General features: G+C 37.0%; 1 protein-coding gene across 1 annotated transcript in view; it reads right to left on the bottom strand.

Moving 5' to 3' along the window:
* Nucleotides 1-23,574, bottom strand: part of CDC73 (cell division cycle 73) — an 89,634-nt gene that overhangs the window by 48,812 nt on the left and 17,248 nt on the right. Inside the window, exons 8-10 of the mRNA XM_007191154.3 lie at nucleotides 22,822-22,920; nucleotides 20,985-21,063; nucleotides 19,275-19,339 (exon numbers count right to left, since the gene is read on the bottom strand). Coding sequence (XP_007191216.1) covers nucleotides 19,275-19,339; nucleotides 20,985-21,063; nucleotides 22,822-22,920 — 243 coding nt within the window. The remainder of the gene's footprint in view (nucleotides 1-19,274; nucleotides 19,340-20,984; nucleotides 21,064-22,821; nucleotides 22,921-23,574) is intronic.

Here is a 23,574-nt window from a genome sequence, read left to right as displayed (position 1 = left end):
AATCATTTTTATCCTTGATTCTATTCTGAAGAGTTATCCACCAAAACAGAATTCTAACATGTTACAGTTCAGAATCACAGAGACTGTTTCAGTACTTATCATTTAATGCGTTGAATTCTATTTTTACTCAACTTATCTCCCACTTTCAGTTCAGTTGTTTAAGTGTTCTATTCTACATAGAATAATTCTGAATGCTGAGCTAAAAAACCCCGCAGCTCTTGGTTAGGTCTGTTTTTCACTTAATTTATTCTGCATGGTTATAAAAAGACTAAAATTACTAAATACAAAAATTACTAAACAAAGGTCACACATAAAAGGATAATACCAAATTAGATAAGTGTGAGGAAAGACAAAAGGAATCCTTCCCTCACTATAGAGTAATCCTCTCATTAATACTTCAGAAGTTTTATTTTTTAAAAGTATATGTATATGCATGTGTGCATCCACAGGTATGTACTCAGAAACAATGCAAACACTATGTGTACAAATTATTATTACAGTGCAGTATCTTTAAAAGATAGTATTTTCCTTCCAGAAAAATTCAAGTTTAAAAAAGATGACTTGGAATCTGATGACACTCCAAGTTCTCAAAGAGCACTGAATCAAATAACAAGTGTTTTAGTACTGCTGAAAATCTTTATTTTAAAATAAGTATTCTGCTATTAATTTATTTTTGACCTTCCATTCTGAATATGCAAGCTGATTTCAGCAAAATATGATTTTCAAATTCATATGATATTTAAAACTACAGTATTTAAACATCTCACCAAATATTAATTGTGCCTTATTCATGCCCAGTACTATGTAATTTTTACTATGCATGAAAATATAATTTTAAATGACAGCACTTGCATTTGGTCAAAGAAAAAAATTCCAGGAACAACCATGTAATCTTTATGCTTCAAGTGTTACGAGATATTTTGGAAGATAATAATACCAAAACTTTCAATACTTACACTAGTTTATTTTGATCAAGATTACTGGGCTTCCCTGGTGGCGCAGTAGTTGAGAATCTGCCTGCCAATGCAGGGGACACGGGTACGAGCCCTGGTCTGGGAAGATCCCACATGCCGCGGAGCAACTGCGCCCGTGAGCCACAATTACTGAGCCTGCGCGTCTGGAGTCTGTGCTCCGCAACAAGAGAGGCCGCGATAGTGAGAGGCCCGTGCACCATGATGAAGAGTGGCCCCCGCTTGCCACAACTAGAGAAAGCCCTCGCACAGAAACGAAGACCCAACACAGCCATAAATAAATAAAAATAAATAAATTTAAATTACTTATAAAAAAAAAAGATTATATAGGTGATGAAATTCTAATTCAAGTAAAAAAATTTTTTCTCACCCTGAGTATACAGTATAATCACATAAAATCAACTGGAGTCTTATTAATATCTATTACCAAAACCCTTATAAAAATAATACCAACACAGCAGCAGGAACTATTTACTGACGGAGAGTACGCTGTGTGCCTGGTACCATGTTAAAGCACTTTACACACATGATCTCGTATAATCCTTGTAAGTAACACTAAGCGATAAGAAAGACTCGTATAAGAGGTTAAATACCTAAGATCACACAGCTAGTAAAACAACAGGGTTCCACTGCAAAGACTCTTAACCATTATGCTCTTCTGCTACATACGTCACATATGACTCCTGCTAGAGGGTCTAAAAAGCTAAGCAAAAACGGCCTGTCCTCTCTTCTATTCCATGCTTATTCTTCACCTTTTGCTAGGATCTCCAGGCATCACAACTGTTTTTTCACACTGGAGGGAAGCCTGATGTCAGGTGCAAATAAAGAGAAGGAGAAGAAGGAGAAGGAGAAGGAGAAGAAGAGGAAATCTGATCCCTCAGTTATTTTTTCTTCTCCTTTTCAGTTGTTGATGTCTGGGGGCCAGAAACTCAGAAAAGCTAAGAATTACTGCGTATCTCTTGCTCCTTTGGGCACTGAGACACATCTGTAAACAACAGGCAGGTGGCACTTAGAAATTATGTAAAAGGTGCTTCTTTTGAAGTACAATTTGATCATTGTTAGTAGACAAAAGTAGCACCGCATGTACTCACTCAGTAGGTTTCAGTTCACTGTTTCTAATCTAGGATTTTTTGTTTGTTGATTGCATTTACTCAGTAGGTTACTCAGTATTTACTCAGTAGGTTAGTCACCTACTGTTTTGTGATGAGGTGGTAAAACCGATTTATCCAGCTGGTTCAGGTTTGTTTTCAGTTTTTACTGCTTAACTACAAAATTAAACTATTAAATTAACACAGATTTAAGAAGCCAAAAAAAAACATCTCTACCATACCTACATTCTAACACACCTCACAGACTATCAGTGTATCGCTTAACGTGACTCTCGGAAGACGGGGAATGTGCATCAAATACTAACCAGACATTCTAAGTTTCGGGCAGGAACCTGCTGCTGCGCACTCCATCAGCGCGCGCGCACACACACACACACACACACACACACACACACACGCCCTCCCCCAAGCACGATGTAACTCTACACCTTACTACTTTCAAGATCCGATTTGCCAGAGAAGGAAGAAAAACGTTTCTGTATTTGCAGGAAGTGTCTCCCCTCCCTCCACCAGCAAATGTCTGAGCTAAAGGACAACTAGAGTGAAAGCAACTGCCTCCATCTGTTTATTAATCTAATTATTTCAACTTCCCACTGAAGCCTATAGATTCTCAGTCTGAATTTCACTTGAGACAGTATCCTAAACATTGAAAGATGAAAATAAATCAACGGCATCACAAAAAATAAATGTTAAGTAACAGAAAGCTATAACATTATATGCAAAATCTTAAATTCATGCTTGTATAAGTTTTTAATTAAATGTTTAAAAGATACTAATTTATACAATAAAACTAATAAGGGTTGTTTGCTTCACTGTCATACCTAAAATGCTAGTAAAAACATACATTTGGGGGCTTCCCTGGTGGTGCAGTGGTTGAGAGTCTGCCTGCCAATGCAGGGGACACGGGTTCGAGCCCTGGTCTGGGAAGATCCCACATGCCGCGGAGCAACTGGGCCCGTGAGCCACAATTGCTGAGCCTGCGCGTCTGGAGCTCGTGCTCCGCAACAGGAGAGGCCGCGACAGTGAGAGGCCCGCGCACCGCAATGAGGACTGGCCCCCACTTGCCACAACTAGAGAAAGCCCTCGCGCAGAAACGAAGACTCAACACAGCCAAAAATAAATAAATAAATAAATAAATAAATAAAAATTAAAAAAAAAAACATACATTTGAATATAGATAACAAACAGAATTAGCATGAGATTCTGATGGCAATGAGAATTTTCTAACATACTGGCAGATTTCCTTTGGGGAGCTACTCCACCCTCAAATAAGAAAGTTTTAGGAAAGCTTTCAATCAAGACACCCTGCCTTGCACTAGCCAAGCTAAGATAACCAAAGACCCTCTCTTATTGCAATCTGAATCCTGAAGGAAACAAACACATGCACACAAACAAAGAAAATGATTGGAGCTGATTCACTTGAACTTCAGCACCCTACAGAAATTACCCGCTGATTCTTGTTCTCTAGATCCCAGAGCTGCTACGGTTCCTGTCCCTTCTACCACTTGGTTCTTTAATTTTTTGAACTCACCTATAATATTCTGATACTTCTTTTTTTTTTTGGTTTCAGTTAGTCAGAGTCAATTTTTAACCAAAGAATCCTAAGTGACAGAAAACCTACCATTAGCAAATGCTGCAGTGATAAAGTCGTTCCTAGGTTCTATGATGACTCCAGAATGCTCTATAAGACCATGCCCTCTGTGTGCTTTGCCACCTGAACAAGTCAGGAGTGTAAAGGGATCCAAGAACAACTTTTCTGTTAAAAAAAACAGGCTGAAAATTTTAGAGCTGTTCATAATCCATATTCATGACCAGGCCTCACAAGAACAACAAAGTAGTTTTTGTGCATATAACATAATATAGCAGAGAGCATGTTGCTATAGATACCTTATTACTGAAGAGGGATCAGGAAAACAGGCTTGGGAGCTGTGTTTCTACAGTCACACCACCATGGGGCAAAGGCAGCGTGTCTCCCAAGTAGCCACCAACACGGAAGTAACCATCAGCACAGCTGCCTGAGCCCCCTTGCACTGTAAAATGCTGTCTGAGCTTAGAAACGAATGAACAGAGAAGCCTGACCACACCTTCACATCTGCTGTTTAAAACTATTCCTTTATCAGAGATCTTTTCGTCTCCTGATAAGGTTAAAAAAAAAAAAAGCTACAACCTTCTTCCTGGTAGATTTATGTAAGGGAGGGAAGAGAATGAATGACTCCTCTACACTGAAAAGAGAAAGCGAAAAACTGGGCCAAAAAGACAAGTAAAGTTAATTTTTACAAAAATAAAATGAATTTCTTAATCAAAGTTCATAAGCATAACCCCCAATTTAAAGTATTTGTATGTCTGAGTGTCTTTAAGTACACACATTTAACAGTATATTTAAATCCAGTTATCTTCTCTCATCTCCAAATTTTAAAACTTTTAAAATAACATTTCCTGTCTGAGTGAATGGCTATATCCAGTCAGTGGCCACACGAAAATATCAAGAGTCATCCTCGCCACTTCCTTCTCTTACTATCACCCATATCACTCTATTCCCAAAACCAGGATTCATAGTGGAATCCACTCACTTTGCTTCATCTTACCGCTCTAGTAATTCAAGTGAGCAAAACTTTTACAACTGGTTTCTTCACAGTCACCCAATCTGCTTCCCATATACTACTGCCAGAATGATACTTTCAAAACCACAAAACTATTCACATCATCCCAATGCTTCAATGGATTCCCCATGTTCTTAGGATAAATACCAAAATCCCTGAAATCCCTGGATAGCGGCAGGGCCCATGAATGACTCTCTTCCTTGCTAAAGCTAATGTCTCTACCCAATCTTTTGATCTTACTGATGCCTTTTACTTCACTCCATAATGTATCCTCTCTCTTCCTCAAGACTGATTTTAAAAGCAATCAACAAACAAAAAATCCTAGATTAGAAACAGTGAACTGAAATTTGACTCAATAAAACAGCCTCAACTTTTTGGTTTGCAGCATTTTCATCTTATTTGAAAGGAAACTTATTTTTAAGGCGTCAAAATCAATTTTTCTCTATAGTGAAAAATTGATTTTGACGCCTTAAAAATAAGTAAGACTCAACCACTGGCTTATATATGGGCTCACCCACACTGCAAATAAAGCAACATATAAGTAAATATATGTTGACAAAAAGAAAGTACAAGTATTCTGGAAATAATTACTATCATCAGTTCCACAAATGTGAAGGTCCCTCACATGACAGTGCATTTCTAAGCAGGGACCATGATGCTGAAGAAGATCAAGAAGTGTTAACCTTCCTCAATAGAAATTCAATGCAGATGAAACCCCTAGGCATCATTTCCCAAACAGACCAGTTTACCACGCTCTATTCCAGAACTCTAACACTAGGTTAATAGAAATTCTTGAGTCCAGTCCTCCTTAGCATTGAAGAAACATCCAAAAGTCCACTCACTTGATAAATATTTACTGAGAGCCTAGGCATTAAGACATGAGCTGTAGATACAATGATAAACAAAAACAATCATTAAGTTGCTGCCATAATACTCCTTTGACAGAGAAAGCCATGTATCAGATCTTCATACAAATAAGTGGAAAGGACAACTATGATATCTGTCATGAAGGAAAGATACACAGTGCTTTGCAAGCATACAACGGGAACTGACCTGACCTATGGCAGAAAAGCCTTCTCAGAAGAAACGTTTGTTAACATCTAAGAAATAACTAGATGTTAATCAGGCAAAAGGGGAACAATTCCAAGAAGAAGGAGCAGCAGGTACAATGGCCCTGAGGCTGGAGTAAACCATGGCACAAAAATAAAGAGGAAGATTGGTATGAGCTAATGCCAGAAAGGTAAAAAGAGAGACAGCTAAACCCTCATGAAGACTCATGGTACCTATTAAAATATGGCTTTTAATCCTAAGAGTGATAGGAAGCCATTGAAGATCCAACAATACTTGGAAAATAGAAAAAAAACCGAGGCTAATGCATGCCTAACAGCTCCCCTCTTCTTCAGTGTCTGAGGCATCCTGGCTGCACCACGAGAACAGAATGAAGAGGCGCATGAGTGACACAAAAGCACAAACTAGGAGACCACTGCATAATCCAGGGAAGATACAGAAATAGTTGGACCAGGAAGGACGGTAGTGATCCGGAGATAAGAATTCCAGAGATGTTAGCAAGTGAGGTCCACAGGCCTTCACGACGTGTGGATACTCGCGGTGAGGGAGAAGGCATGAGTGGCAAGGCCTAAGATCCTGGCCTGGGCACTGAGGGCATGAGGAAAGAGAAGACGCTGTATGAGAACCTGATTCGCCAAGGATAACATAATAAAGAGCCACTGAAAAATGTACAGAAGGATTGTCAAGTGGCACTGAGGGCCTATATATTACAAAGCATCAATAACAATAATAAATCTTTACTACTTAACATCCATATGAAAGGATGGAAAGTAACTAAAAATATACAGATAACATGAGCTTAAGAATCACTCATTCAGGGGCTTCCCTGGTGGCACAGTGGTTAAGAATCCGCCTGCCAATGCAGGGGACATGGGTTCGAGCCCTAGTCCGGGAAGATCCCACATGCCGGAGAGCAACTAAGCCCGTGTGCCACAACTACTGAGCCCACGCCCCACAACTACTGAGCCCGCGTGCCTAGAGCCCGTGCTCTGCAACAAGAGAAGCCACCACAATGAGAAGCCCGCGCACCACAACCAAGAGTAGCCCCCATTCGCCGCAACTAGAGAAAGCCCACGTGCAGCAACGAAGACCCAACGCAGCCAAAAATAAACTAACTAATTAATTTTTTAAAAAATCATTCATTCAATAAATACTTTTCAAGCAACACCTATGTGCCCACTACCCTGTTCTCAGCACTGGGGAGATGGTGGAGGGCAACAAGATGTGTTTCCTACCTTCGGATCTTCATATTCGAAGAAAATCGTTAATGTAAACAAATAAATAAGATTACTAGCAGAAAAAAAAGTGGGAGGTCTTCCTGGAAAAGTAACCTTTAAACTGAGATCTGAATTTTGAGGAGCCAGTCTTATTAAGAGCAAGAGGAAGAATGATCCAGGCAAACAGAACTACAAAGACAACGGCCAGGAGGTTGAGAAGAACTTGACATGTCTGTAGAAAAACAGAAAAAAGCCAGTGAAGCGGAACTCTAGAGTAGAGAGCTGTGGATAGAAATCAGAGGGGCCCCTAATATGGATGGGAAAAAAATTCACAATTTTATTTTCACCAACCTCTAACAGAAATTGACATTTCCTTCTTTCATGAATGAAGGCAACAAACCACAGTACTATTAACAACGGTTCTGACTTTGTCACCAACAGAAATCAAGTATTTTCATATCACATTACTCTTAAAGATATCTTGAAATACTGTGTATGGTCATACTTTAAAATTCTGAAATTTATTAGATTTGTCCCTAGATCTTGTTATATAATGCATTAGTAAAAGCAACACGAAGTACAATACCATGTCATAAAGTTATATTTCTCAAAATTTTGATAATTTTATTTCAGTACAATTGGTTTTCTTTGTTCTCTTATGTATTTTATTTTATGCATTAAAAACATTATTCAGAGAGAGGAATCATAGGATTCTCCAGTCTACTAAATGGGTCCATGGCACCAAAAAAAAAAAAATATTACGAACTTCTAATCTAGAATAAAAGACATATAAGACTCCTATCAAGTAAATGCAACTATTGGTGCTTGTTTGGATCCTATTTCCAACAAATGAACTGCAAAAAAAAGATTTTTCAGAAAAATCAAAGAAACTGGAAAATGAACTGGGTATTAGATGATACCAACAATTAATGTTTATTTTGTTATACGCAATAATGCCTACATTAAAAAAAAAAGTCCATGTTTTTTAGAAGTGCAGAGTAAGTAGGAACAAAGTGTCAGTGTCTGGGTTTTGCTTCACAGTACTTCAGGAAAAAAGGGAGCTGTCGAACAGCTGAAGTAAAAGTGGTTAAAAAATAATTATAGAATCTGTGTGATGGGCAGATTTAAAAAATCATACACTATTTTCTCTAATTATATTTATGTTTGAAATTTTTCATAATTAAGAAAAATGGGGGGTGGAATTCAGTAGCTGCTTTGCAAAACAGAGCCCCTTAGAGGGGAAAAAATTACAAAGGGGCACTGTCTGTTGGAAGAAAATTAGAGAAAGATGCTCCTTTCTCTGGGCTGATGATATCCTAGGCCAGGCCACCTAATTTGAGGAGGGTGCAAGCTATCTAAGGAGTTTTCCTCTTTCTTCCACCATTAAGTTCAGGGAAGACAGTAGGCATCATTAAAACTTGCTTTGACATTATTCATTATTCACCTTGTGAGTATGCACCACCTGTCTAATGGCATTTATTTCAAAGAAAAAATAACCTATTTCCCATTATATCAACTGTCCAGGCCTAGAAAATTAGCCTTTGATCAAACTAGCACATCCTGACATTAGAAACAGTGATGGTTTAGGAAAAATAATAAGTTATAGTCTTAAGCTAACGAGCACTGATTGCGTTTAGTTTTCATACTCAGGAGAACCTGACGATTCAGAAGAACAGGGTAGGGGAAAGAGGAGGGAAGCTAGGTAGTTGCAAATGCACGTAAACGATGCGTGCCAGGCCGCTGTCGTTTTCACGACTGGTAGAAAGTTAAAAAATCTGGATGGGGGTGAGGGAATGCTGTACATATTTAAGCAATTGAACCATGCAAGATGGTTCCCAGGTTGTCAAAAAAATGACTGTAGGCGAAAAGGAGCCCTCTCCCTTTGTGTAATATTAAGAAGTGGACTGTACACCTCTCCAGCTTAGCGTATTTAAGGTAGGCTCTGCGTCGGCAGGAAGGTGGGCTTGCTAATCTCTTCTCGGCAAGCCCGTTCCACTGTCCTGCTATCCTCACCTGTCATCTAACTCAGCACTCCCTCATCAACCGCTCCTCTGTCTTAGTAGAAGTGTTTTCTCAGCCTGACTGACAGACAAAAAGCCTTATAACTCTGTTTCCCAAATATCATACGCTGTCACAAACCAGGAGGATGTCTTAGCAAAAACTGATACGTTCATTCATTAAGAGAAATTTTCTTTAAAAAAAATACCAAATGTCCATTCTATTTGGCTTTAAGCAATCAAAAGTTCCTGATTACGGGGGCTTCTCTGGTGGCACAGTGGTTGAGAATCCGCCTGCCAAGGCAGGGGACACGGGTTCGAGCCCTGGTCCGGGAAGATCCCACATGCCGCGGAGCAACTAAGCCCGTGCACCACAACTACTGAGCCTGTGCTCTAGAGCCTGAGAGCCACAACTACTGAAGCCCGTGTGCCTAGAGCCCATGATCCGCAACAAGAGAAGCCACCACGATGAGAAGCCCGCACATCACAACGAAGAGTAGCCCCTGCTCGCCGCAACTAGAGAAAGCCTGTGTGCAGCAACGAAGACCCAACACAGCCAACAATTAATAAATAAAATAAATAAATTTAAAAAAGAAAGTTTCTGATTACTAAAGTTTTATTAATAAAAATTTAATTCCTTCAGTACTAGGAGATATATCTTACAGTTTCTCACTGCTGTCAGTCTAAAATCCAAATCCATCAGTAATAATTTTCATTTAATATTCCTGCATTTCCTAAGATAAATAGAAATAATAGTTTAACTACAGTACACAGGCAAAGGCCACTAGGCAAATGTCTCCAACATTTTTTAAATAAGTCAAACGCAACAGAATGAGATGTTAGTCCTAAAGCTGAATCAGACATCTGTCCGTCTAAAGAACTACATCACATCCACTAGGAGACGGATTAGTCAGACACACCAACAGGAAGACAAGTCACAATGGCAAAGCCTATCTAAGCAGTGACCAAGACTAAAGGTTCCCTGGCCTTTGCAGTACATCTTCCTTTACTGAAGAGATGCAAATATCATTATCTCTGATCTCCAAGTAGCTTCTCTACTGGGAGAACGTGTATGTGCTGGATAGAGGAACTGAGTGCCCACTGCCCTTGGCAATTACATTTCTCACTCGAAATTAATTAATCAGCATTTAGCATTTCAAATGTTACTGTTTCATAAGCTTGAACAATGAATCAATCTCTCCCGGTATGTTAATATTACCCAGTTTCTCAGCCTTTCTCTGGGCCATGGCAAACTACTAAGGAAATGCCACCCTATTAGGCAACTTGGGATCCACAGAACTGATCTTTGCAGGGGAGAATAATGTTCTGCACAGGTGCTCAACACCAGCTTTGATCTGCTACATCGCAAAGACGGTGGTGAAAATTCTCCAGGTACTTAGAACCAGACTGTATGTCTAGGGATTGGTCTTCAGTGATCTACAAGAGGGCTGCAGTGTAAAATATAAGTGTGACACTACCAGTGTGCCGTACTGAAGCATGTTTTTGTAAAATCTACTAACCTATGACCTTTATGTGGACGTTTAAAGCTTTAATAAAAAAAACTATACAAGCTTCTCAAAAATACTAATAATGACTCAGGAAGTTTAGAAATAAATCAAATGTGTATCACAGGTCTCCCCAAAATTGGCATCTATTACCTTATTAGACGGTATTAAATCAATTATACCTATTACATTTAATCCAGATAAAGAAAGAATGTTCCCCAAACAATTTGAATAGTTAAACTTTTAACATTTATTTTTCCTGTTAAAGTAACTTTGGGATGGGGGGAGGGGAGGATGTCATAATATGTACTAAAATTATTGATGAATTATAATGTATCCACAAATTTACTATCAGAATGGTTGGTTATTATAACGTAGCTCTCCATGTTAAAAGCCAACAATTCCTAAGGACACTATGAAGTATTTTGTACAGCCTTTTAAAATAAATTATAATATTCCAATCATATCAGAAGCTGAATATTTTTTTGGGGGGGTGGCGCTTATAAAGAAAACTAAAAGCCTTCTACATAACAGAAGTTAACATTCTTCTGAAAGGTCAAAGAGCTGCTTAATTTTAATTATCAAACTTGGTATATTAAAATATATAAGGAACTGAATTTCAGGATGTTTACGGCAACACACATATAAGATAGAAATGACAAAAAGACACTGCAAGAAGACTGAAGCACCTATCTAAAATATCAAAGTTAGGGGAGATAAATGATTAGTTTGATAGTGTCCAGAATTCACTGTTTGTAGATGACAATAAAATACTGAATCAACTCTCTTTCTGACTTAAATGGTAATTTGTAAAAATGTTAATTGACTTGATTTCAAAATAATTTTGTGTTTGATCTTATATACTTCTGCACAAACCTAAATGTTAAGGAACAAATGCTTTTTCAATGACAACATAAAATATGACGTCAACAACGAGACAATTACCTGAGTTCTATGGTATGACTTTTGTCTCCAATTAAAACAAAAATAAAAATCTTAAAAGCTTTAGTTCCTTAGCATTTCAAATGAGTATGTCTTCAACTTATGCACAGTAAAGCACCATTCTGAAATTTCAAAAAAAACCTTAGTTCTAAACAGTAAGATCTGTCTGAACCAGAAGCAACTAAGAGTCTTTAAAAAACAGGTATTTAAAATAAACGTGGGAACAGTCACTCACAGAGGAACATGAGAAGCAGGAGAGACAAGAAGAACAAAACTAAAAGAAACATCCATCAAGAAAAAGACCTGGAAAAGAAACCAAAACTTAGCATTAAAGATCAAATGAGATTGGCAGGGTGTGGGACAGAGGGGAGGGGAAGGGATGAACTAACTAGACAATCCAATGAGTATTAAGAGAAAAGCTCTAAGACACTAAGAAAATAAAATTTGAATGTGGGATTTATACAAAAGATTAGAAATTCATTGAAGATTTAAATCAATTTATGAAGACCTAGAAATTGATAGAACAAACTAAAACTCAGCCAATAACAGCCAACAGAAAAGTACCCAACAAGAAAATATCTAAATACCCAATTACAGTATGTAATTAATATACTGTTTTTTTATTATGAACGAACTGATTCAAATCATGTCATGATATTAAATATTAATCTTTCTTCCTCAAATTAATGAAGAAAAATAATGAAGAAAAATATACAAAATAAAATCATGTCTAAGTTAAACAACAGCAGTGGTTAGTCTAAAAATACATTGAGAAGTTAGAATTTAAAAGTGATGAAATATGTTCAATACTGATACTAATTTTGTTAAAACTGAATAAAGCTGTAGTGATGAAGGTAAATAGAAATTAGAATAAAAGACTATATTGTAGTATGTCCAAGAGAGAATATTAAATTTAATGAAAATTAAAGTTTGCTTTTGTGCACATCTGAGTCATGTATATAACTGCAGCATTACATATGGAACTACAGTGAAAAGAATTTATATAATCAAGCTGAAATTTCATAGTATAAATTTTTGTCATATTAACAAAATACCATTATATTTCCAAACTGGCTTCTGTTTTCTCCTGTTCTCACAATAACCAATATTAAAACACTTTGAAACAAAGTGATGTTAACATTATTATTAAAAATTATACAATGGTTTTCTAAATTACTTCTAACATACATGTCAAGAATAACTTTGTCTATGCTTCTTTCAAAATAAGTCTCAGAAATTATGTGATCATGGCATTAAATATATGGTCACTGGTAGAATAATTTTAAAAGGTATGTTACAGGCATTATTAAAATTTTAAGGCATTTTGGATAAACCGATAATTACTCTTTAATGAAATGCAAAGCTAAATTAATGGAGTTTAACTGTATAGGCTTACACCAAAAGCACCATCCATTGTGCAATGGATTTTCAATAAATCTCAACAAGATACATAAACTGAAAGTAACAGTATAAAAAAGCAGTATTATAAAAATAACTTTTACTTTATAGGCATTAAAATTCCCTGACAATTATTAACATGATCTGTGCTATTATTTATTTTTTCTAAGTATATCAGCATCAAAATGCTGATCATATGCTGACAAAATATTAATGTAAAATGAGATTTTAATACCTTTAAGAAGGTATCAATGTTAAGGAGATTAATACCCACCCAAATAAGTGTTCACTCTACATACCACCCAACTGTTTTTTATTTTCTAATTAATTTTTTAAAATTTTTATTGGAGTATAATTGATTTACAATGTTGTTAGTTTCAGGTGTACAGCAAAGTGAATCAGTTATACCTATACATATATCTACTCTTTTCTTTCTTTAAGATTCTTTTCCCATAAAGCCCATTACGGAGTATTGAGTAGAGTTCCCTGTGCTATACAGCAGGTTCTTATTAGTTGTCTATTTTATATATAGTAGTATGTACATGTCAATTCCAATCTCCCAATTTATCCCTCCCCCCACTTATCCACCCAACTAATTTTAAAATGTGTGGGTGAACAGGGGCTCTGTATTATTCCGTATAAAAAGTTCATAACTACAATTAATTCAGTGCTACAAACAGCACTGAAAGAACAATGCTAAACGAGGTACACCTGTGCACATTTCAAACCCTGAAGACCTCAGAGGAGGTTATTATAATACCACTTTTCAGATGAGAAAACCGATGCCTAATTTGCTGCAACAAACAGGCAAAGAAATCATAATATTGTAGAAGACTCTCTTCTTCTGTCTCCCTTATATGGAGGTATGCGCCAAATCTACAACGAGCACAACATTATAAAAAAAATTTTTTTAACCCAAAAATCTGGAAAAATCACTTGGGGAAAACTACTATAAAAGGGATAGAAGGGAAGTTCTGAGTACAGAGAAAACAACATTATTCAGTTTAGTGATGAAATCTTAGAGAAGTCTCTGAAAATGCAGATATAATAAAAAATAAACTATGCACAAAATACTAATATGTTAACAGTTAAGTATTACTTCATGTAACAGACAGTAAAAGTATAAAGTTGACTTTCAAAAGCTTAAGACATATAACGAGTTACTGACAGAAAACACACAATGTTTTGGTTTTTTTAGGGGGTACACCTGTATGTTGGTCAGGCTGACACAGGATAGAACCACCCCAGTTCCCTGAAACAGCAAGAGAGGCAACAAGTTCTGAAAATTATTTCAAGTGTAATATAATATTCTCAAGCAAAATAATACGCCAATCTAAATGTAGAATGCAGCAAATTATAAATTACAGAAGTAATATTCCTACTTATAATTCTGTGACCATATATTAAAGTCTCAACACTTACATACTTTTTGGATCAAAGTAAATAATCTAAATCTAAGTAAATGACGTTTCTTCCTATATATGAGCCCTAGCAGGTAAATGGAAAAGCCTAACTAGCTAAGCTGTCACACACTTAAAACGATAATGTCTTTGTAGCAATTTTCTCTCAAAGGATAAAGAACTTTACCGTAAGATAAACACACACAGCTAGAGTAAAAATATCCCAGTTACTGGAGAAGAAAAGGGTTCTCATAATGTTTAAGTAAACTAGTCTTCATAGCTTTGAATGAAAATTGTATCATTAAACATGTAATATCAAGTTCATCACTGAAGCTACAGTTGCCTATATTTACACATATGACAAGCTGAGATTATACATAAAATTACAAATTCATAATAAAAGTAGCCATCATTTATCTGTTGAGTCCTTTTTGTGTTAATAAGCACTTTACACAGTGCCTGTTTCACTCATCAATAATACTGTAATGTAAATTCTAATATCTTTATTATAAAATAAAAACAAGACCACTGATAGAAAGGTTACATAACCTTCTCAACTTCATTAGTGGTGGAATGAGTGGAAGAGCTGAGATTCAAAGCCAGGACTGACTTCAAAGCCTTAAATTTGTGTTTCCAACTGACTGACTTCTCTTTAACAAGCTAGCACTGCCTTTATTTACAGCAGGGATTTCATACTGAAAGGACAATAGGGCCTAAGAAGGTGGTGTAAATAAGTGAAGAAGGCGACATGAAAGACCGGAGTGGCGAGGCCTGAGGCTACCCGGGGAGCACGTCCCAGGTGAGGAAGGTGCCCTGCTCAGGGCACGTGGGGTCTGCCACGCTGGACTGTGGGCCCAGCGCCCAGTCGCGCCAGAGGCCTCGCAAAGGAAGCAGGAAATCCAGCCTGCTTACGAGACATACTCTGATTCTTTAAGTGTTGGTGAGTAAAATAAACCCTGGAATTACTACTACGGTAAGCGTGCGGCCACGTTTAGACTGGCACAACGAATGGCCCCAGAAGTGTGCGGAGAGGCCCTGGCACGCGCAGACAGGCAGGCCGTACCTAACTCTGGGAAGAAACTTTCCCAGAGGCATCCTTCGAATCCACACAATCACCAGTCTCCTTCCGAATCTTTCTAAGTGCCATGCTCTTCCCACCAGGGCACTTACTCCTGCCTTCTGTTCACTCTCCCTAAAATGCGCTTTCCTGCAATCTTCAAGTCAGCTCCTACTCAAACTCTGGATCTTACTTCAAGTACTACCTCCTCAATGAACCGTTCCGACTCCCACAAAAAATCCTCCAACTTTAGGTTCTCACGGCACAATGTGTCTGCACACACGTGGCACAGTCATAATTTCACGTCTGAGTGACTGACTGATGTCTGTCTCCTCCAACAGACCATTAAAAAAAGCCCATACGCATATGTCTGGTTTTCTTCATCTTCGATGTCCCTGCACCTAGTATAGTACATGGCATACAAAAGCACTCAACAAATATTTGCTGAAGGAAGAGTAGAGGGAGGGAAGGGAAAGAGAGTCTTGAGTAAGAAAGTCTTAATCAGCTACCTCCATCTTCTCCTGGCCCCGGCTCTAGACCCACCTCCAGAGAGCACTGGTAACTAGCACACTCCCGTAACACTTCAAGCAGAGATGAACACGTTACCTGACCACCAAATGAGAACGAAGCAAGCTTTGTAGAACAGGGAATGGGGCGGTTACTGATGTATGCATTCCTGCTTAAGAATGTAACTTTGAGGAGATTGAGATTCTGGATCCTTCTCAAAAGTGAAAGTTGACAGTGATAATATTAGACCTCTAACACAGATACTGAAAATCCACCCAAGTTTACTTACTATCAAAAAAATGGTTCCCCAAAAAAGAGATCATAAGAACTACGACGTCTGTTGGAGTCTCTTCAAATAACGACCTTAAAGGGAAGCTTTTGATCTGTATGATTTCAGAGTGCAAAAGGTTTCCTCAAAAATGAAGACAGCAAGGTTATTGAGAGTCAATGATATTCAGTAAGAAGAGAGGAAAGAATAAACAGGGGCTAGAATACGTGGCCTTTCCACGTGAACATGAACAAGCTAGATTGGGAGATTAAAATAGAGTAGTTCTTGATAAAGGATTTCCAAATCCTTATAAATAATAATAATGAACTGTGATCATATCTTTCTCATTCCCTCTCCGGTGGAACCACAGATAAGTTCCTTGCTGCTCCCTAACAAAAAAAGGTCTTCATCATCTCCTTTATTTACTATACAATGAAAAGCATTATCAAGTGGCATTTTCTTAGTCTAAAACGGCCCCTTTCACTGAAGGAATACATGAAAATATATTCTGATGTCCCCCATACTGAATGAGAGTAGTTTCTACTCCCAAACTACGACTCCTAAGATAGCTTCAATTAAACTGATTCTATGCAACTCTGGTTCTTTGCAGTATTCTCAAGAGAAGGGAGGAGAGGGGCAAACTTGGGGGGTAAACAAGCTTGGAAAAGAGTCCATACTCCTGTGTTCCAATTAAGAGATTTATACATTAAAAACGATGAGATTCCTGTACCACAAAATCTGCTTAATCCAGTATTTCTTAAACATTATAAAACCCAAGTGACGCATTTTGGGGGAAGTGTCCCAACCCAGGAAAGCCCTCTAGCTACTCTTCAAAAGGTCGTGTGCCTCTGTATTTCTTGGCACAATTCAAAAGCTATACTATACAAACTTGTAACTTTAAAGATACCTGAGCTTCTGTTCTTATAATAAACTTCGACAAATTATTATCTTTATAAAGTGTTACAAAATATACTGCCTGGGCCCTAATTTCTATAGATTTCAATAACTTATGATTCTTATGAAATATTATCAAAACACATACCCCTTCCTTCTCTGTAACAGATACAGAAAAAAACTCATTTGTATGAAAATTTTCTAGTCTGTATAATGTGACTTATTAATTTAGTCTAACATCTAAGAGAACTCTGGTGTCCTGAACTTAAAAGACATGCAGATCAATCCTAATGCAGATTGAAACTAATCTTGGTAAGTATGCACATCAACCAGGCATATCAAAACCCTGAAGAACAATGGTAGCAAAGCTGCACATAAATTAGAAAGGAAGTCACATCTGTGCAACAAAGTCTTTAACATACCCTTAACTGCTTTCTATGTCTGGGTGGATCTCATAACAGAAACATTCTTAACTGGAGAATAAGGTAGAAAGTTGGTGAAACTTGCAAGCTCACAAACAGGTAATAATTTCAAAAGAAAAAAAGAGGAGGAAAAAACATTACATTGAAAGGATAAGTTTGAGATTCAACTAAAAATAAACAATTATCAGAGTAACTTCAAAGCTTTCAGGTTCAAAGTTCTCAATGTATTATTCTCTAACAACTGCTAAATGAATCAGGTCACAAGCAGCACAGAGATTCAAACTGGGCATTAAAATATTGGAAGTACTAACAATTTGACCATTTCTAGTCTTTCTGCTGCGTTCCTACACAATGTCTTTTTGTGATTAGTTCTGTAAAATCACACACCATAGAACTGTTCGCCTCTTTTAAGTATATTTAGGAACAAAGACTTTGATAAGGAAGTAGAGCCTTATCATTCGCACATTGTTTAATTAAGAAGCTGTCCTTGGATTTCAGAAAAACTGTTCTGTAAAAAGCATCTATTAAAAACTATCACTGATTTTACCACTTGCACAGAAGCTCAGTAATGAAATCAATTTCATGGCATTTTAGATGAGACAAAAGTAAAACCAACAGCAGCAACAGTTAACCACAAAAAAACTTATTTTGATGGCTACACAAGGGTAACAGCATCAGTTCCATAATTCACTTGGGGAATGGCGAGGAGGCAAGTTCTGTCCCCAAGAAAAGGTCAATAAATAAATCTTTAAGAATTTAAGTTAAATCTTACAGCTATGAGTTACCTTTTGAAGTCAGTAAGACCTAGGCAGATCTCATAAAATGGGTGTACCTAACCTTTTACCACCTTCCCCTCACCCACTCGACTCTGGAGACACTGGCCTGCGTGCTGCTGAATGGGCCTCAATCCTGACCCTGTGCGCCTTTCATGGAATGCTCGTCACCAGGCTCTGGCTCAGCTGTCACCTCCTCAGAGAGGCCTCTCTGACTCCTTTCTCTAAAGAGTCCTGTCTGGCTTATTCACAGCAACAACCCTAGCAACCAGAACACGGTCTGACACAAATACTCATAAGCGCTTGTTGAACGAATAACGCGTCCCCATACAATTTCAATAATACAAAAACAAATCTGATGACAATTTAAAAATAAGTGTGTTTTAGCAAAATACATATAAAGACAAATATCAGTGGGGAAATTTAAAAAAACAACAAAAAAACGAACAAAGACTCACAGATAACAAAGATTATTGCATAGATTAGTGGTTACCAAAGGGATAGGCAGTTGGGAGGTGAGTGAAATGGGTGAAGGGGTCAGCTGTATGGTGTATGGTAACTAGACTTGTGGTGGTGATCACTCTGTAGTGTACACAGATGTTAAATTACAATGTTGTACAACTGAAACTTATTTAAAAAAAAAAACGGGCCTTGGTCAGATCACCTAGAAATAACCATCTTTAGGACATTAAAAAATAAAAAAGAAAGTTTGCTAAAAGTGAGCTGAAGGCTTGTAATCATGGACGTCAAGTATTTGGCTGTGTCAAGTATGCATCTTGCAGCATGACATCAACCACTGCAATCTGTCTTTTTAGAGCGTAAAGCGTTACATTTTAATAACATGAGATATTATGGCAAAGAACTCTCCCAAACTGAACCTCGTAACTCCTCACTGGCTTTAAATTCTCTAACCAGGTAGCATCCAATCTACTTGCAAGTTAATCAAAACAGCTTTTCTTTACACTCAGTTTAAAAAAAAAAGACACCCATGAATCAAATAATCACCCCACAGCTCTGTCAGCTCAACTGCTCATTAAAGATAAATGTATGAAATTGAAAATGTTGGAGAACAAAGATTTCCTTCAACATCTGCTACTCACATAAAATGACTGGAACAAAAGAACCTCTGCAGTCAGAGTGACTTACCGTTACAGACTTCAGCGTCATACCATGATAGGTGCCCATAGTGTCAATTTTGAAGCCCTCCGTTTCTATAAAGAAAGGGAAGTTACCTTTAGACTTTACATATTTCATGATAAATAACAAATCTAAAGTAATAATCTACATTATATCTGACAGTTCAACAGACTAACAAAGCCTAGAATCTACTACAGATATAAAGTTAAAGTACATACTTGTGAAGTTAGAAACTTTAAAAGGAATACTGGTCTCCAAAATACATTCAATACACACCAATGAGCCCGAAGTGCAGAAGCTGGTTAGGACTATCTATCTCTACAACTGTGTTCAACGGTCATATAGTTGGTTGGGAATATCAAAAATTAGATTGAATAAAATACTTTATAACCCCCAAATTATTTAGTCCTAATATTCAACTACAGCACCACTAAAAGCATCTAATACCATGAGACCTCCTTAACTTATAAAAAGCTGTGTTCCAAAATCACAATCATCAGCATATGTTATGTAATTCATAGAAAAGCAACGTTGTAAGTAGCGACAGGGACTCCAGGACAGAGTCCCAGTATACCTTTCTGTGATGGGTCAGATATTAAATATTTTACACACTGCAAGCCATACAGTCTCTGTCACGACTCCTGAATTTTGCAGTTGTGGTGCGGAAGCAGGATGAACAACATATGTAAACAAATGAGCACAGCCTGATTTGGCCCAAGGAGGTTCAGATTTGGTCTGTGGGCTCTAATTTGTCAACCCCTACTTTATATAATTCATCCCAAAAGAAAAACATTGCAGTGGATAAAAGAACACACTACTGTCTTTCTACGCCATGGATTCAGTACATGCCTTTATCCAGCAAATGAAAGCAGCACACAAAATTCACTGTATAAAGACAACAAACCCTTTAATAAACTTAAATGGAGATTTCAGATTATGCAGGAAAAAAAATCATAAATGATTAACTTCTAGTTGCCTCTATCTCATTTTTTCATGAATAAAGTCAAAATAAATGAAGATCCCAAGAGAAGTTACACTGACATCAGTCGCACGCTCACGAGCCACCTCACTGCTGTGGAAATGGTTCACTACTGAATTAGCCGTGTAGCTATCACAAAACAAGTCCTCACATGGCTACTCTATAATCTATGCTTCCCAAGTTCTCAATGTATACCTTTATAAATGGGGAAATATGATTTGATATATAGAATTTCCACTCTAAAATAAACTTTCAGAAACAGAATTAAGGCTAATAGCAGTAAATATTTATAGATAGCTTATTATATATACCAGTTACTATTCTGTGGACTTTATTAACTAGTTTAATCCCCACAATAACACCAAAAGATAGGGACTACTATTAACGCTACTATTAGTATCGTAATGACACACAGGAGGAAACTGAGATAGACTGCACTTAAAGTAACTTATCAAAATTATTCTGTAAAATGCTGGACAGTATTTTTAGGCTTTGCAGGCCACAGGATCTCTGTCGCAATTCAAACTGCTGTCACAGCACTAAAGGAGCCACAGGTAACACAAAAATGAATGAGCACGGCTGTGTTCCAACAATACTTTATTCACGAAAACACGTACGTGGTGGCACAGACTTGGCCTGCAGACGTTAGTTTGCCAACCCCTGCCCCGAACACCAGGCCACGCTGCCTCTCAAGTTCAGCACGGCCACGGTAAGGGTAAGACCAAAATTAAGTAACTTGCCTTCTTTTCCTTTGAATCTTTCCTGGTCGTACCTGTTGTAGGCAGCTGGAATAGGCTGCTTGGTACGCAACGTGGGATCCTGTAGAAAAATATAATAATTATGAGTTATGTGTCAATATTGTTTAAATTGTTACTTAATACTCATAATAAAAAAGCCACAATAAGGGTATTGTTTTCTAAGCCTTCTTCTTCTCAATATTTGAGCCAATAAGACAAAAATGAGGAGTAGATAAAAGTGGGGAATCATCTGAAGCTGATATTCAAGATACTGTTTACTGCTAGAAAATTACCATCCCTGGCAGGGACAAGGCAAAGGACCCCAAGTAAACGTGCACGAAGGCACAAAGCAAAATTCTTAGACACTGCAGAAATAAAATTGGTGTACTTAGTAATTTCATTCTAATTACTTAAATTTCTTCACAAATTAATAAACTGCCTCCAGTTATGAATTATTTTTCTTTAACGAAAAAAACTTTTAATGCAAAGCTTACTGAGCTGACACTTTGGAGCCTTTTAACTGAATTATTCCAATTATTAATCCTTATATTAAATAAATAACAATGACAATAAACGCATGTATCAATGTACAGTGTAAAACTGAAGTTAACAAAGGTGTTTTTTTTAAATACTTAGAAAAACTTGCTAATCTAATGATGTATAATTTAATTCACAAATACTTTATATAAAACTCAGTCTGTAATAATCTAAAGAAGGAGATTTAAAGAATATTCCCAAAATTGCCTGGGAAATTCATGGTATTCATAAAGACAAATATGCTTCATTTTGTTACAATAGGATGCTACCGCTATTATTATTCCAAATAAAAGATACTCATTCAAGACCGTCACTAGGTATACACTTCTATCGTGAAATGCCAAACATTAAAATTTTCAAGTATTTTAATGATTACGGAAACACAGAGAATATTCAGTCACGAAGATAATGGCTGAACTGTTTGACATAAGTTTCATGCCAGCTGCTACTCAAGATGTCAACCAATTCATAACCATAGGCGCCCTGTGTTTCACCATAACTGCACCTGCCCCACTACCTGTCTGACTCATTTGTATGTCCTGCTAGACTACAGGCTCAAAGGGGCTTTTGTTCTTGTCCCTCTTGTATCCTTGTCAGCAAACTGCCTGACCAGTAAGAGGCACTTAAAAACTTGCCAGAAAGTCACCTCAAGTGTTTGTCTAAATACCGGCAAAAATTCACTACCTCTCAAAGGGTAAACACCAAGGATTTCATGAACAAATAAAACTACTACTTCTTGCAAAGACTGCATTAGTACTCCACCAAATTTTGACATATTTTCAAAAATTCTATATAAAAAGGTTTTATCTGCATATTATTTTTCCTTTGCTGAACCTTATGAAACTGGCTTCATAGATTTCACTTATATGTGGAGTCTAAAAAAGAAAACAAATCAACAAACCAAACAAAACAAAAACAGACCTCACAGATGTAGAGAACAAACTGGTGGTCACCGAAGGGGTTGTGGGGAGTTGGGGCAAAATACGTAAAAGGGATTAAGAGGTACAAAATTCCAATTACAAAATGATTAAGTCACAGGGATGCAATATACAGCATGGTGAATACAGTCATTAATACTGCAATAACTGTGTATAGTAACAGATGGTTACTAGACCTACGGTTCTGATCAATTTGTAATATACATAAATGTCGAATCACTATGTTGTGTACCTGAAACTAATATAACATTGTATGTCAACTATGCAATAAAGAAGCAAATAAATACTTTAAGATGTTTTCAAAATTACAACACGGAATAATCGCTTTCATTAAAATTACTACATAAGCAGTAAAACATTCTTACCACAGGTGCCGCATTTGGGGCCGGTCGCTGTTCAGGTGCCCGCCCTTCTTCTCTGGCTTTTACTGATTGAAGAATTGCAAAGATATTCTTGGAAAAATTCTGAAACAAATGGATTTTAATTATTAAGTCCGCTTAAAATTAAATATCCAAAAGCAGTAAGTTTACTTAATAAACAATTTCAGACTCAGTTTTCTTCCTATCAGTTCTTCCCTACTACATCATAATGAGGTATGATTACTACACACGTAAGTAAGAATCAACTGCTACTAGGAAATTCATCCAAAGACCAATTATTATAAACCCCGTGTTACTCACTTATTTTCATTTTACTTAAAGTGCATAACTGGCTATAAATTCATTCATATTTTCCATTTATTCAAATATGTAACCAGGAAACAAGTTAACATTAAAATAAAATAAAAATATGGCAGATTTGTTGCCAAGGGGGCTTCTTAATTCTAAAAGAAATTAATCCTTCTGAAAGAAATCAACTACTATATTCTCTTCCAGGTATAATAAACTCCAGTGCTAATTTCAGACTGCTATAATTTGTATGAGATGTTGAAAGTTTTAAGATACTGTTTGTTAGGACTCAACATGCACTTTTCAAAGTTTTTAAGTTGGAAAGCAATTTAAAAATTTTACTTAACTTTTGCATGAACCACCTTAGCAACACTGAACAAAGCTGACGAATCTGACTCCTCCTTCCTTCATGAAATATTCTTTTTACCTGAGTCTCTCCCTCAGTTCCCC

Source organism: Balaenoptera acutorostrata, chromosome 1 (genome assembly GCF_949987535.1).
Source record: "Balaenoptera acutorostrata chromosome 1, mBalAcu1.1, whole genome shotgun sequence".
Classification (NCBI taxonomy): domain Eukaryota; kingdom Metazoa; phylum Chordata; class Mammalia; order Artiodactyla; family Balaenopteridae; genus Balaenoptera; species Balaenoptera acutorostrata.
Note: the sequence above shows the minus strand (reverse complement) of the source record. Positions and strands in the feature narration are given on the sequence as shown.